This window comes from Mesoplodon mirus, assembly GCF_964341445.2.
Source record: "Mesoplodon mirus genome assembly, chromosome: 7".
Classification (NCBI taxonomy): domain Eukaryota; kingdom Metazoa; phylum Chordata; class Mammalia; order Artiodactyla; family Ziphiidae; genus Mesoplodon; species Mesoplodon mirus.
Genome location: NC_138983.1, coordinates 4,751,525 through 4,765,904, shown reverse-complemented (window position 1 = coordinate 4,765,904; position 14,380 = coordinate 4,751,525). Strand labels below are relative to the sequence as shown.

Below are 14,380 nucleotides of genomic sequence, written 5' to 3'. Positions count from 1 at the left end.
TGCCCAGGAAGTGAGAATTCTGTTTCCCCTCCCCCAGCCCCTGACGACCTCTCACCTACTTTCCGTCTCTATGAATCTGCCTATTCTGGGTATTTCACGTAAGTAGAATCATACAATATTTGTCCTTTCGTGTCTGGCTTCTCTCACTGCTGTAGCGAGGGTCAGAGCCATTCCTTTCTTTTTTTTGGCTGTGGCAGCCTGCAGGATCCTAGTTCCCCAATCAGGGATCAAACCTGTGCCCCCTGCAGTGGAAGCGTGGAGTCCTAACCATTCCTTTCTTATTGCTGAATAAACACGTCCATTGTACGGGTAGACTACATTTGTTTATCCATCAGGATGGACACGAGCCATTTCTGCTTCCTGGCTGTTGTGAATGATGCCCAGTCCAGTTTTCAAAAGGAGTAATCTTTCACCAGTTCGACACCGACGGCAATGCTTTATGGGCACGTCACCAGTTCCCCAGAACACGGTGGCTCCGCCTCTTTCTAGGATCACAAATGCTGACTAGGCTGAGCAGTTGCTGTCACCCAGAATCCTCACGGTGGTCCAGCGGGTGGGTACTAGTATCGCCCCCATTTGAGGGATGAGGAAGTTGAGGCCCAGGGACCAGATAACGTGCCCAAGGACTCCTTGGGGGGTGGGTATGGGGTTCACACCAGGTCAGTCTGGGTCCGGAGCCACCCACCCCCTCCCCAACTACGTAAGCTGTGCTGCCTGACTACAGCAGACGACTTCAGAATCTGTTCTGTATTTCAAGCACATGGATGCGCGTAAGTTGAAGGATGTGGAAGGTGATTCCCATCTTACCTGCACAGGTAAAAAGGACCACAGGAGCGGGCCCTAGGCTGGCTGAGAGGACCCGGAGAGAGCCAGGCCCCGGGATCCAGAGCTGTGGCTCTCAGAGCAGTCCGCACGAGATACAGCGTGGAAAGTTATCACAGATCCTGACGCAGCGGTGTCAGAGGGAGAGCACCCACGCTCTGAGGTTGGCCCACCACCCCTGCCGCCCACCCCAGGGGCACTGCAGCCAGCAACCAGCAGCCGGAATCCAGAATCTCCGCATCCAGCAGGACTGCTGCCCCCTGCTGTACATGGAGGGCACTGCAGGAGGGGGAGTGTCCCCACGGGCCTGGCCAGCCAGCATCCCTGAGGGTGACTGGGTACCTGAAAGGGGGCAGGGAGGAGAGGGGTAGGCCTCCTGGTGCAGTGCTGCCTGCCTTGCTCATTCTCCCGTCATAGGACTCTGGAAGAAAGTATTAACCACAGTTTGATAAAGGGTTTTATTGTGTCCCTTGAAAGCCCCAACTATTCTCTTGGAGGAAGCCCGGCCTCTGTGAAGGACCCAGAACCAGAGGCCTGGGCCGTCTGGGAGCCCCCCGCTCCCTACACTCGACCCCCACCTCCACGTCCTTCCACCTGCCCTCCAGCCCTGGCCAGTCTGGTTCGGGATCCCTCCCTTGTCACAGGGGTCAGCTGCCGGCCTGACCCACCCCAGACAGCTGCCCCCAACCCTTCTGGGACAGGAAGCTGCCTTCAGGATCAGGTTCAAAACTGCTCCGGCCCCTCTGCTCGGTCACTTCACATCCAGTTCCTAGAACGTGCTGCACCGCCCCAGCTCTGCAGCCCCACCGCCACACCCTGGCCTTGGACATAGTGCCCCCCCCTCGGGCACTGTGGCCCTCCTTCCCTGCTGGACCCAGCGGAGCAAAAGGACAAGGGCACGGACTCTGCACCCAGATGCCTGGTTTGCATCTCAGCTTCTTAGAAAAGCAAATCACTAGAAACAGGTAATTGGATTACCCAAGGGATGGGAATTTGCTCATGTTTTTGTACATCTTGCCCAGGAGTGGAATCCAGATCGTGTCTCTCCTGGCGTCAGCTCCTGGGCCCCAGCCGTGTCCCCCACATCACGCCCCTGTGGTGCCCGGTGGAGGGCAGCCAGTAATATCAGTGTGTCTCTTACACAAGCATCCAGGCTCCAGCCCTGGGAGGGCCGCGCCTGTAACTCTCCCCGGATGCCTGTCTCTCCAGCTATAAGGGAGGCTATCCCTTACTGAGAGTGAGCTCCCAGTCAGGGTGCTCAGCCTCAAACAATCCACAACAGGACTGGGCTTTTTACAGCACAGCTATCTGCACCAGAACACAGAAACCCGGTCTCCTCGGAAAATGGATTTATTTTTGTATTTCTAGAAACATTAGCTGGACGATCAGCACAGACATGGAGCAATCTTGATGGTGTTTATCCGGAGGACGGTCTGAGGACTCACGATAACTGTAAGACAGAGCAGGGCCCGGGCATGAACACAGATCTGGATGCTGTCAACCAGCTACCGCGAGACCCAGCCGCCGCCCGCTCTTTCCTCAAGGGTCTGCCTTGCACCAGCACCGTCCCGCAGCCGGGCGGAAATGGCCACCCAGCGATGTCCCACAGGCCGTGGTTTTTGGTCATCGCTGACCACCTGCCTCACCACTCACTCCGTGAGCGCCGTCAGACCCCACGGGGGCTGCAACGCCCCGGGGCCTGGAGGCCAGGGGCGCCCTTGCTGCGGCCCCCAGCCTGGCCTCCCCCACGTGCCCAGAGACCCCTGCCCTGCATGGGTAGGGGGGGAACCCCTTCTGGCTACGCTGAGGCTACTGGAGGTGGCGGAGGGTACAGGAGAGGCTCCCTACTGACCGAACTCTAGTAAAGCTGAAGCTGCCGCCTCTGGTACGTTTCACCGTTTGTAACTGAGGATTGTGGGAGACATACATCATCCCTTGTTATCTGCAGGGGAAGGGTTCCGGGACCCCCGAGGACACCGGCATCCAAGGATGCTCAAGCCCCTTAATAAGATGGCCTAGTGTCTGCATGTAACCTACACACACCCTCCCGTATACTCTAAACCATCTCTAGGTCACATGTGAGGCCTAAAACACTGTAAACGCCATATGAACAGGTGTAAATACAATGTATAATATAGATCCTATGTAAGTACTTGGTGAAGCAAATTCAAGTTTTGCTTTTTGGAACTCTCTGGAATTTTTTTTCCTGCAAATTTTTTTTTTTTTTTTTTTGGCCCTGCGGCATGCGGGCTCTTAGTTGTGGCACGTGGGATCTTAGTTCCCGGGCCAGGGATCAAACCTGTGCCCCCTGCATTGGAAGAGCGGAGTCAACCACTGGACCGCTGGGGAAGTCCCTCCTGCAAATGTTCAATCCGTGGCTGGCTGACTCTGCGAGTGTGGCAGATGGGGATACGGGGCCAACTGCACACTTCCTGAGACAAGATGCTGGCAGCCTGAGGGTCCCGCCCCAAGGGGCTGTGACCTCCAGTGGAGGCCTCTGCAGGGACCTTTCTGTTCCCGCTTGTGGGTTTACTGGGCAATGGCAGGGGGCTCTGGATGGGAACAAAAGGTCGCGTGGGGTCAGGGAGACGGGGGAGACAGAGCCCAGGCCGTGGAAAGCGGGCAGCAACGGCTGGGTGAGGGCCGAGGGGGACCCCTCCGTGAACCCTCGTCTCAGCCCTGCTCTGTGAGGCCGGGCAGGGAGAGGGGATCTCCTGCCCCCACTCAGGGCACAGGCTCCCCTCCTGTCCCTACGCTGAGCCGCCAACTCCCACAAGTCACCACAAGGCCGCTGGGTGCGGCGGCCTCTCCACTCCCGTTCACCAGGCCCTGCCTGCGCCCCTGGGGGAGGCCCCTGCTGTGAAGTCCCCCCTCGGGTGCCGGCCCTTCCCGCCGCCGCTTCCTCCCTTCCTGGCTGAGGTGCTGTCCACCCCAACACACGCTCACTCTGCATTTGTGACTCCTTCCTTCCCCGCCCCACGCCCCTCCGCAGGCAGCCACACCCGTGATTCTGCACATACCGTTCTTCCTTTAAAAAGGTGCCATCGTTATGTGCGTGCATAACGTGTGCGGGCGCGAGCGTGTGCCCCGCAGCACGAGGCTGAGCTCTGCCCACCTCCGGGCTTCACAACTCGGCCTCACCCTCACATAGTCTAAGCTCGTCCCTGCCGTGTGGAGGTGGGCCGTCCACTGCACTGGACAACATCCCACTGAGGGAATCTCCGTTTGCTCGTCCATTCCCCGTGGTGGACACGTGACCTGCTTCTGGGTTTTCCGGCAGGAACCCAGCTGCCCCTGACGTCTCCCAGGGCCACGCCCTCCACAAGGCCCGGAGTGGTTAGCGACTGCTACCCGCCCCTCCCCGCAGAGCCAGGATGCGGGCAGAGCTCTCACTGGTCTCACTGGTCTCTGGGCCACTGCACCCCTAAGAGCGCCCGGCAGAGGGCAGGGCCTCGTCCAGCGTGGCCCAGTGCAGGACACGGGGCAACACCCAGAGGACGGGAACGCAGCAGCCACGTTTTCTCCAACTTACTTCTTTTCCTTTTGTAGTTTTTCCTTTTCTTGAATCTCATATTGATTTTTGGCCACGATTCTGTCTTTTCAATGACTGTGGCTTCTACTTGAACAAGATCCTTTCTGGAAGAGAGGAAAACAAACAGTAATGTACCTTCCTGATTATTTTTCAGTTTTACTAGTGCTTTACATGAGAACATCTAAATAAAGTTTAACTTCCTTTTCTGTCAGTTATCAAAGTCATATGCCCTCCCTGCAGGCACTGTGAAAACTACCAAAAAGCACAACAAAGAACAGTGTCGTCCCACAGCAAATCTTAAAAGGGCCAAACTGCAATGAATGAGTAACAGGTCAACGATTTGTCCTGGATGCTCTGTACGCGGGATGCTACACTCCCACGGTGACAAGCGTGCGCGTGTTGAGCTTGGTGGTTGCAGCGGGTGTGACGGGAGCCCCTCTGCCCAGCCTCCCCGCCGGCACCTGAGAGCACGTTACCCGAGGAGGGGTCTGCCGAGCAGCGTGAAGTCATCGGCCCCAACCAGCAGGACCTGGAATCAAACAGGCGTGTTACCAGCAAATAACACAAAGCCCCTAGAACAGGCAGTGACCCGAGCACGCTGGAAAGGAAGCAAGGTGTCGGTTCCCCGAAACCAAAACGTAGGCTTCCTCTGCTATCTAACTAGCAACTCCCTCAACCTGGGACAGAGGGGGCGCCAGCTGCTGCATGGCTGTGTGTGCAGGGGCGCCGGGCTGCCTGCGGACATGCCTGCGCCGTCAGACCCGGACACGTGGAACTCGGTCATCCGGGTGAGCGGGTAACCTCCTATGGCAACAGTGGCTTTTAAAAAAATAACAACTTTTTATTGAAGTATAACACATACAGGGAAAAAATGCACAAACCAGACCGTGGTGTCTTTTATACAGTTCACAGTCCTGCTGATACTGCAAAGGTTGAGGTTCAAGGTATTCTTTTTTTTAATTTTTTTTTTTGCGGTACGCGGGCCTCTCACTGTTGTGGCCTCTCCCGTTGCGGAGCACAGGCTCCGGACGCGCAGGCTCAGCGGCCATGGCTCACGGGCCCAGCCGCTCCGCGGCATGTGGGATCTTCCTGGACCGGGGCACGAACCCGTGTCCCCTGCATCGGCAGGCGGACTCTCAACCACTGCGCCACCAGGGAAGCCCCAAGGTATTCTTTTAATGACTGCAAAATCCTGCATGGCCAGGCAGCCTCTCTCACTGGAGGGAAACTGTGACGCTAAGTGTGGCCTCAGATGAAGACAGTTCTGCGACCCAAGTGCAGTGGGGTTCTCATTAGACATTGGGAGACTGTCTGAAATTCTCCTGATAAGAAAAAACCTTGATCGCATTAAGCTTAAATGTCTAAAGACAAAGCCTATTTTACAATAACATCAGTGGGCTATGTATGTTAGGTGATGACAAACAATGAAACCTTGCTTGACTCACTCTTAGCCCGACACATTCTCTATTGCTGGGTTTCCTACGTTATGAAAAACCACCTGCATTAGGTGGAGCTTCCCATGTTTTTGTTAATGTGAAATGTTTCAAAATAATGGCTTTTTAGAAATCCTCACAAACACACTCCAGAAGTCTCTTATTTTAGATGTGAAAGGTAAATGTACTCTTGTTCATGAGCTCATGACAGAGCCACGGGGGTGACCGAGGAGAAGGACTGTGCTGGCTGCTGGCGTCCACACAGCACCCTGGTTCAGCCTGAGCCGTGGTCCTGCTCGCATCACAGGCTGTGGGAAGACTATCTGAGAAAGGAGAGTTTAATGCTCCCCTGGGTGTAAATATGCAAACAATCTACAATCACAAAGGAAGGCGGAGTTTTAAATTATAAAGAAAACCGTATTTTATATCACATCATACCAACAGTTAACCACGTCCTAAAAAAATGATCCGGGACAGAAATCTCATATTTTATCTACAGTTTTATGAACAGAAGTAGAATAGGCAAAAACCAAATAGGCCCCTGAACACAGCAAACAGAATCATAAGCGGAGGGCCGAAGCACTTGGCTAAACATGCAGGACACACCACGCAGCAGTTCAGGGCGGTCGGAAGATGACCAGCGCCCTGCGAGATGCCTCTAAACCAGTGCTCACTGTTCAGCACAGCGGCAGCTGTCACGCCTAACGTCAGGGGTGTGTTAGAGCCGAAACGGAACATTTTCTCTTTATAAATCTGGGCCTGAGAACTCTTTACATCCCTAACTGGGATTTTCACTGTACCTGTGATCAGATATTCTCCTCTAAGAATACACTAAGGAGACGTGAGACAAACCCTTCTCTGTCTGACGTGAGACAGACACATGCTTCTCCTTAGAGAAACGTGCTGATCGTCTCCCTGTAAGGAGGGGCCCTACCGAGTCGGGCCGTCCTCAGGGAGCAGCTCTGCTCACACTCCCCTGACCCCACCGTGCCCACCCGGCCAGCCTGCCGCGTCCCCAGAGCTGACCCACAGTCTCACCTTCTCCAACCGGATCCTCTCTCCACACGCCACGTCTAACTTGTTTTCAATTAGAATCAGGTCTTCAGAGGTCACCTTCCACTGGTGGCTGGCAAAGTGCACCACGGCAAAGAGCCTGCCGTAGTGGCCCCGGGCGATCAGCTCATTCACCTTCTCCACCACCTCTGTGGGGAGAAGGGCGCTCAGGGTCACAGCTTCACCCTCACCCGGGTGCCCGCCGCCCCGCCGCAGCCGCGACCCTGAGCACCCCTGGAGCGGCGGCGGCAGGGCGCGTGTCAGCAGCTCCTCTGTGCTCTCCCCACCGCGGGCCAGGGTGAGCCGCTGCTCCCAGGAGCTGGCACTGGGGCGCGCGGGGCACACGGGGCTCTTACAGACGATCGTGCCCTGACGGCACAGAAGCCCCCATCCCCCTGCCATCCTCCGGCCTGAGCGCTCGGCGCGCCTGGCTTGGTTTCTCTGACCCTGCGGTGGAGAAGCCCTCACCTGGTTTCATTCCCAGTCGTTATTAACAACGAGCCAGCGGCCTCGCCAAGTGAGAAGAGAGGCCTTCTTGTGGACAAGGAAAACCTAGAATTATCCCTCACGGCGCTGGATGCTTCCTGCTCGCGTCCGCCCACACCCACTGCCCGCTCCCACGGTCACCACCTCGCCTTAGGCCCGGCCATTCTCTCCTGTCCCAACCCTCCCGGCCTCGCCTGGGGCTGGGCGCACAGCACGGTGTCTGCCCTGGAAACCGAGTCAAGCCCTCGGCTGCACCTGGCCAAGAGGCTGGAACCTCGCCTGCAGTTTTACTTTTCGGGCACAGCATCCAAAATAGTATTTAAAAACTGGAAGATTCCACGCATTACTATGGACTTCCAGCTTTTGGAAACTGAGGATCTTGCACTCCCTCCCAGTGCTGGGCGTGGTGGCCACACTGCCCTCCTGGCGACACGCATTCTGTCTGACATGCCTCCCGACACCCTGATGGCCTCTCGAACACCTGGGCTGGGGCCGGCTTCCACCGATGACCGGGCACGTTGTTCCTCTTCCCTGAACTCCCGTTTCTACCAACAGCGGGGAGACAGAGCTGGGCCCCGGCCCTTGCGCCACCTGCATTACCTGCCTGCAACTCGGCTGGTGCCTTGGTGCCCTAGGAGGATTGGCTCAACGAATGAGGGTTTTGAACTCTGGTGTTGAGCGAACCTGAGCTTTCACGCTGCGCCGTGTCTCGGGCGCCTGGAAACGTGAAGTCCTTGTTCCGTGGCCAGGAGGCCCCCTCTGTGGTGGAAGCAGGGGCGCCACCCCCTAGCTTCTGCCTCTCTTACCTGCGTGGTGTCTGGCCTCCTCGATGGGGTCTGGCACAACAACTTCTGGCCAAGGTGGTGAACTCAGTGACGTTTTAGGGACATATCTGTAAAAATATTTTACAGACGTGGGTCACACACACGTGAAAAGACAGTTCAAGATGTGTGAGAAATGACTGCGCTCAGCACACTAGGAAGGGCAAGGATCCAGCACATCTCTGATGCTTGTGTGGCTGGCGGGACAGCTGACCCCGCAGCTGTAGGCGAGCAAAACCTGCCCGCCCCAAAATGTCTCTCAGGCATGCAGATTACTTCAAGCCGAAAACAATCAAGGCCCAAAAGACGCAGGAAGAAACTTTGGCAGGAGGCAGGCAGGCCTGGGTCTGCGTGCAGCTTCCTGAAAGACTCGAGATGGAGGGCCTGTCCTGGGACGCAGCATCACCAGAGATGGCTGCGAGGAACACGGGGGCCCAGAGATCCGAGGCCGCTCCTGCCCCACTGTCTCTGCAGGCCCAGCAAACATTTATTCACCAAACATCTGCTTTTCCATCTCCACGTGAATTGCCTTCGTCCCCTTTGAAGTCTCAAACCCCTACCCTCAACGTCGTCTTTTCTCTTTCGCTGAAGGTGCTACTTAAGGTGAGGGCTTCGGCCATTTGGGTGAGTGGCTCATTTCTCCTGGGTCTCTCCTGTGTGTACAGGTTATTAAACTTTGGTTTGACTTTTCTCCTGTTAACCTGTTTCATGTCAATTTAACTCTCAGACCAGCCAGAAGACCCCAGAAAACTGGGGACCCTGCCGCTTCCAGCCGCAGGGCCCAGGGCCCCCGTCACTGTCACAGAAGGTGCTGAACAGACCTGTGAAGTGAGCGAACGCCCTCCCTGCCGGAGTCAACTGGCCCCCAAATGAAGCTGTGCACCCCCGTCGCGCATCGTGTCTGAGCAGCCCTGGGCGGCCCGGCAGCAGCCAGCCGAGGGCCGAGGGACAAACCTGGGAAGGGACTGGGGGCAGCAGTGGCCACTCACGGCGATCACAGGAGAAGTCAGCCGAGTTCACGAAAGCGCCCCTTAGAGTGTCTGCCTCCACCCTCACCCAGGGTGCCCACTGCTCCTTTAGGGAAACACCAGGGCCTGCGTCCCCCCTGCTGAGAATCTCCACTGCAGGAGCGCAGGCGGCTGCACTGAGAGCTTACTACGTGCCAGGCACTCTTTTTTTATTTTTTTTTTTAGTCTTTTTTTTTTTAAATTAGTTTCTGCTTTATAACAAAGTGAATCAGTCATACATATACATCTGTTTCCACATCCCTTCCCTCATGCATCTCCCTCCCTCCCACCCTCCCCATCCCACCCCTCCAGAGGCACTCTTCTAAGCTCTTTTTTTTTCTAATTTTTGTATTGAAGTATAGTTGATTTACAATGTTGTGTTAATTTCTGCTGTACAGCATAGTGACAGTTATACACATACAGACATTCTTTTCTATATTCTTTTCTGTCGTGGTTTATCTCAGGAGACTGAATATAGTTCCCTATGCTCTACAGTAGGACCCTGTCGTTTATCCATTCTGTGTATAATACTTTGTATCTGTTAATCCCAAATTCCCAATCCATACCTCCCCCACGGCAACCACAAGTCTTTCTAAGCTTTTTTTTTTTTTTTTGCGGTACACGGGCCTCTCACTGTTGTGGCCTCTCCCGTTGCGGAGCACAGGCTCCGGACGCACAAGCTCAGCGGCCATGGCTCATGGGCCCAGCCGCTCCGCGGCATGTGGGATCTTCCCGGACCGGGGCACGAACCCATGTCCCCTGCATCGGCAGGCGGACTCTCAACCACTGCGCCACCAGGGAAGCCCTAAGCTCTTTTTTTTAAAAAAATTTATTTTATTTTTGGCTGCATTGGGTCTTCGTTGCTATGCGTGGGCTTTCTCTAGTTGCGGCGAGCGGGGGCTACTCTTCGTTGCCGTGCACAGGCTTCTCATCGCGGGGGCTTCTCTTGTTGAGGAGCACGGGGTCTAGGAATGCGGGCTTCAGTAGTTATGGCTCGCGGGCTCTAGAGCGCAGGTTCAGCAGTTGTGGCGCACGGGCTTAGTTGCTCCGCGGCATGTGGGATCTTCCCGGACCAGGGATTGAACCCGTGTCCCCTGCATTGGCAGGCGGATTCTTAACCACTGCGCCAGCAGGGAAGCTCCCTTCTAAGTTCTTTAAATGCAGAAATTCACTCGACTCTCATGAAAACCCACTAAGATGGAGACTAATATTGCTTCCATTTTGCCGAAGAGGAACGAAGCTCAGAGTGCGTGACCCTGCTCAGCGACCTGGGCTGACAGGGCGGGGCAGGGACGGGACCCTGTGTATTCGTACCTGAGTATGATTTTGTCAGATTTACCTTCTGTAGTTTATATTAATTTTATGTTTTTTCTTTAACACTGAACATGCTCTTTCAAATTACGTAAGGTCCTCCTAGAGATTCTGACACAACCATCCTGTGATTCGACCTTCCCAGTTGGAAATAAATCCCCAATTAGGAGTTAAAAGCTTTTGCCTAGAAAGACACAGCTGTGCAAGGCCCAGAACACCTTTGTCTTTGGGTGCTTGAGGTTCTGTCTGTATTTCTATATGTCAAGGGTCTGAGAAAAATACTGTCAAAAAAGGTAAAAGAAAACTAAATATTCTTGAAAACCCAAATGTTTGAAGTTTTGACTTTAGAAAGGAAAGGAAGAGAGTCACCAAAACCCACATTTTGATATTACCCTTGTGGAAATGAAGCGCTCTGCGAACTGAACCTTCGAGAAGCAGACCACAGGGAAGCTGAGGGAATAAGAGAAACACACGTAGTTACTAATACGAAACACAAACTGCCCTTTACAATGCTCAGTGTGCAAGTGCCGCTATTGTGAATGGCACCCGATTTAAACCACCACATCACGACATGTCTACAGAAAAATCTAGGCCAACAAAACTAAAAGAACATCACTTATAGTTACTGGTTATTACCATAAGCATCAGGATGTGTTTATCACACCATTGAAAAGGGCCTAAAACCAAATCACCTACCTGCTAACCTTGACCACAAGTGCCCACTAAGTTCAGGCCCTGTTCGGTGCCCCAGTGTGGGAGCGGCCTCCAGGACGCCCCGATGAGCCCACCTCCTGGCGTTCTCACCCGTGTGTTGTCCCCCGACAGGGCGCCGGTTTCTGTGACCAACAGCATGTGGCAGAAGTGACAGGACGGCACTTCCGAGACTAAGTTATAAAAGGGCAGCTGCTGTCCTGGGCATCCTCTCTCATCTCTGCTGCGGGGCTGCTGTGCTGTGAGCAGTCCCTGGAGGGGCCTCCTGCCAGCAGCCCAGGGAGGGAGCTGGAAAGCAGATTCTGCAGCCCCAGCTGACAGCCTGACTTGAATCTAATGAGAGACTGGGAGCCAGAAGCACCCACTAACCTGCTGCTGGATCCTGACCGTCAGCGATGGTGTGACATCAGACCATAACACACGTTAGGTATATTAAGCTGCTGGATTTGGGGGTAATCTGGGACACAGCAGTAGATAACTAATACACCGACAAAGGTACCCACAGCCTACTGAGAAGGACTCAGAAATAAAATGCCTGGTGCTTAAGTGCAAAAAGCAGAGGACAGGTTTCTCAATAACTACTGTTGGTTTTATTTTTTCAATTGAGCTATAATTTATAAACCATAAAATTCACACTTTTAAAGCTCACTCATTAGCGGTTGTTCCCAATTCTTGGTCTTCTGGGCTGGTTTCTCTTCCCCTCTGCCATCTTGGTGTGCTTGTGGTTTAGACATTGGATCTTACCTCTTCTTTACCTATGACCGTTCCTCTGGTGACTGTATGAATCTAAATGTCACCTATACACTGGTGACTCCCAAGTTTACACCTGCAGCCTGGCGGACACGACAAACACCTGTCTCTTTGTCATCGTCACCTGCATGTCTAACAGGCGTCTCAGAACCTAACAAAGGCTCCTGATCTGCCCCTCATGCCTGCTTCTCCCGCACCCCTCCCCATCTCACGTAATGGCGACTCCATCTTTCTAGTTGCTCAGGCCCCAAATCTCAGTCATTTATGACCCTTCTCTCTCACACCCCTCAGCCAACCTATCAGCAAATCCCCTTGCCTCTCTTTGAGAGATCCAGGCTCTGACCGCTTCTGTCACCCAAGCCTGGATTATTACTAACACCCTGCTCTCGCCCTAGCCTCCTTCTCTGCACAGCAGCTAGAGGGATCCTGTTAAAACTGAGGTCAGATCACGTCACTACTTTGCGAAACTCTACAAGAACACCCCATTTCACTCAGAGAAAAAGCTGAAGTCCTTATAGTGGCCGACAGGGCAGTGGGCAGTGCGATTCCATCTGTCTCTCTGAGCCCATGCCTCACGAGCTTCCCGTTGTTCACTGCACACCTGCCATTCTGGCCTCCTGGCTATTCCTGGAAGATGCCAAGTACAAGGGCCTATGCCTTGACTGCTCTTGCCCCGGACGCTCCCCCACCCCACGTGGCCCCCAGGCTAATTCCCTATTTCCTTTGGGTCTCCACTCAAATACCGTCTCAGTAGAGAGGACTTCCCCACCCATCCTATTTAAAATTGAATCCTTTCTTCCCAACTCGTGCTTTATTTTTCTCCATGAGTCTTAACAGCTTCGAACATACTATGTAATTTGCTTCTTCTTAAAAAATTGCCTCTCTGCACAACCCTTCCCCCTGCGTCAGAATGCTAGCTCCATAAAAGCAGGGATTATTGTTTTATGTTTATAACTGATGTATTCGCTATCCTGGACCAGTGTTTGACCTGTAATAGGTGCTCGATAAATGGTGAATATACAAATAAATGAATGAAATCTACTCTGCTAAGCCATCAAATGAAGCCCCTGTGGAATACTCCATGATTGGGAACTTGTGATTGGCCTCTCTTGAGAGCCATCCCACCGTTGAAAGCTCACAAAGTTTCTGCACCTGATCTGCTTCCCTTGCCTATGGTCTTAGCTTAGCAGTGACCCCACTGGGAACAAATGGTGCCCCAGGGTCATCCTTTAGTTCCCTAAGGACCGTGCCAGTGTCCATCCTGTTTCCTTCACTCACGCTTCAAGGTCCTGCCTGTTTACCATTTTGGTCACCCTCTCTTTACTCAGTTCACTTCATCTGTGCTTCTCTCTGAAAACAGTGGGTCTGGAATTGAACACAGCATTCTAGAGGTGGTTTTATGTTGGTAGAATGCAGTAAGTCCCACTGCTTTTGTAAAAACTTCCCTGCCTGCTTAAACCCAAGTTTTATTATGGAAAATGACAAGCATACAAAAGTAAAGAGAAGAGCGAGTCCTCCTGTATCTCTCCCTAGACTCAACAGTTATCGACTCTTGGCCAAGCTTGATTCATTCACAGTGCCTCTGGCCCAACTCTGTGATTAAAGCAACTGTCAGTATATTTCTATGAAAGATAAAGATTCTTTACAAAGACACAACCACAACATCATTATCACACCTAAAAAAGGGAACAATTATTTATTATCATCAAATAGACATTCAGACCCAGTTCTAAAACACACATAAACATTCCCTCACACAGATACACACTCCAACCGTTTCAGACAGAGGTTTATAGTGTTTCTGACAAACATAATCTTTTTGAGCCTCATGACAACCCAGCGCCTAAAATACAGCTGTTGCTTTTGCTGGATTGGTTACCATTAGGCAAGGACATTCATCACCATTTTCCAGATGAGGAAAATGAGGCTCAAAGAGTGGCTCGCAGCCTGCGGGTGATGGTTAAAGCACAGGCCTTGGAGCCGGACCGAGTTGTCTGATTCAGTCCACTTCCCTGCTGTGTGACCATAAGCAAGTTACCTAACCACTCTGAGCCTCAGTTTGTTCCCCCGGTTAAATACAGCCTATATGGAAGTTGGGGAGCTTTCATCAGCATTTAAGCTACTAACTAAAGGAACCAGGATCTGAACCCAGGTTTCCCCAACTCTAAAGTCCGCGTTGTAATCACCGAATCAAAAAAAGCGATTAACATCGGTCGGACACAGATACACTTGTGGCGGGACGGCGGGGCGCCCTGCTTCCTCCCTTCACCCCGCGGCGAAGGTCTCACCCTCTCCGGACCCCGACGCTCTCAGGACACTGCGGCTGCATGCAGACACCAGCCGCCCGAAGGTGACCGGCAGTGCCGAGGCCACCACAGCCGCTGCCATCTTCCCGCAGCCTAGACCGACACCGGAAGCGGAAGTGGCGCGAACCTGGTGCGTCGACGCACCGGG

The 14,380-nt window shown here is 53.6% G+C and overlaps 1 protein-coding gene across 1 annotated transcript; it reads right to left on the bottom strand.

The window, feature by feature from the left end:
- Positions 1-2,156: 2,156 nt before the first annotated feature.
- MRPL21 (mitochondrial ribosomal protein L21) lies at positions 2,157-14,357 on the bottom strand. Its single transcript, XM_082626522.1, has 7 exons — positions 14,215-14,357; positions 10,858-10,915; positions 8,133-8,218; positions 6,826-6,989; positions 4,831-4,883; positions 4,355-4,458; positions 2,157-2,272 (listed from the first exon to the last, which is right to left on the bottom strand). The coding sequence occupies exons 1-7, from the start codon at positions 14,312-14,314 to the stop codon at positions 2,208-2,210; spliced, it is 630 nt and encodes a 209-aa protein (XP_082482648.1). The 5' UTR covers positions 14,315-14,357; the 3' UTR covers positions 2,157-2,207.
- Positions 14,358-14,380: the final 23 nt, after the last annotated feature.

What these genes read in the sequence shown, in the direction of transcription:
- MRPL21 (XM_082626522.1), bottom strand. Translation starts at nt 14,314, where the DNA reads ATGGCAGCGGCTGTGGTGGCCTCGGCACTGCCGGTCACCTTCGGGCGG. An exon ending in AGCGTCGGGGTCCGGAGAGG is followed by an intron (nt 10,916 to 14,214) that starts GTGAGACCTTCG and finishes TTATTCCCTCAG; the next exon opens with CTTCCCTGTGGTCTGCTTCT. An exon ending in GGAGGCCAGACACCACGCAG is followed by an intron (nt 6,990 to 8,132) that starts GTAAGAGAGGCA and finishes TTCTCCCCACAG; the next exon opens with AGGTGGTGGAGAAGGTGAAT.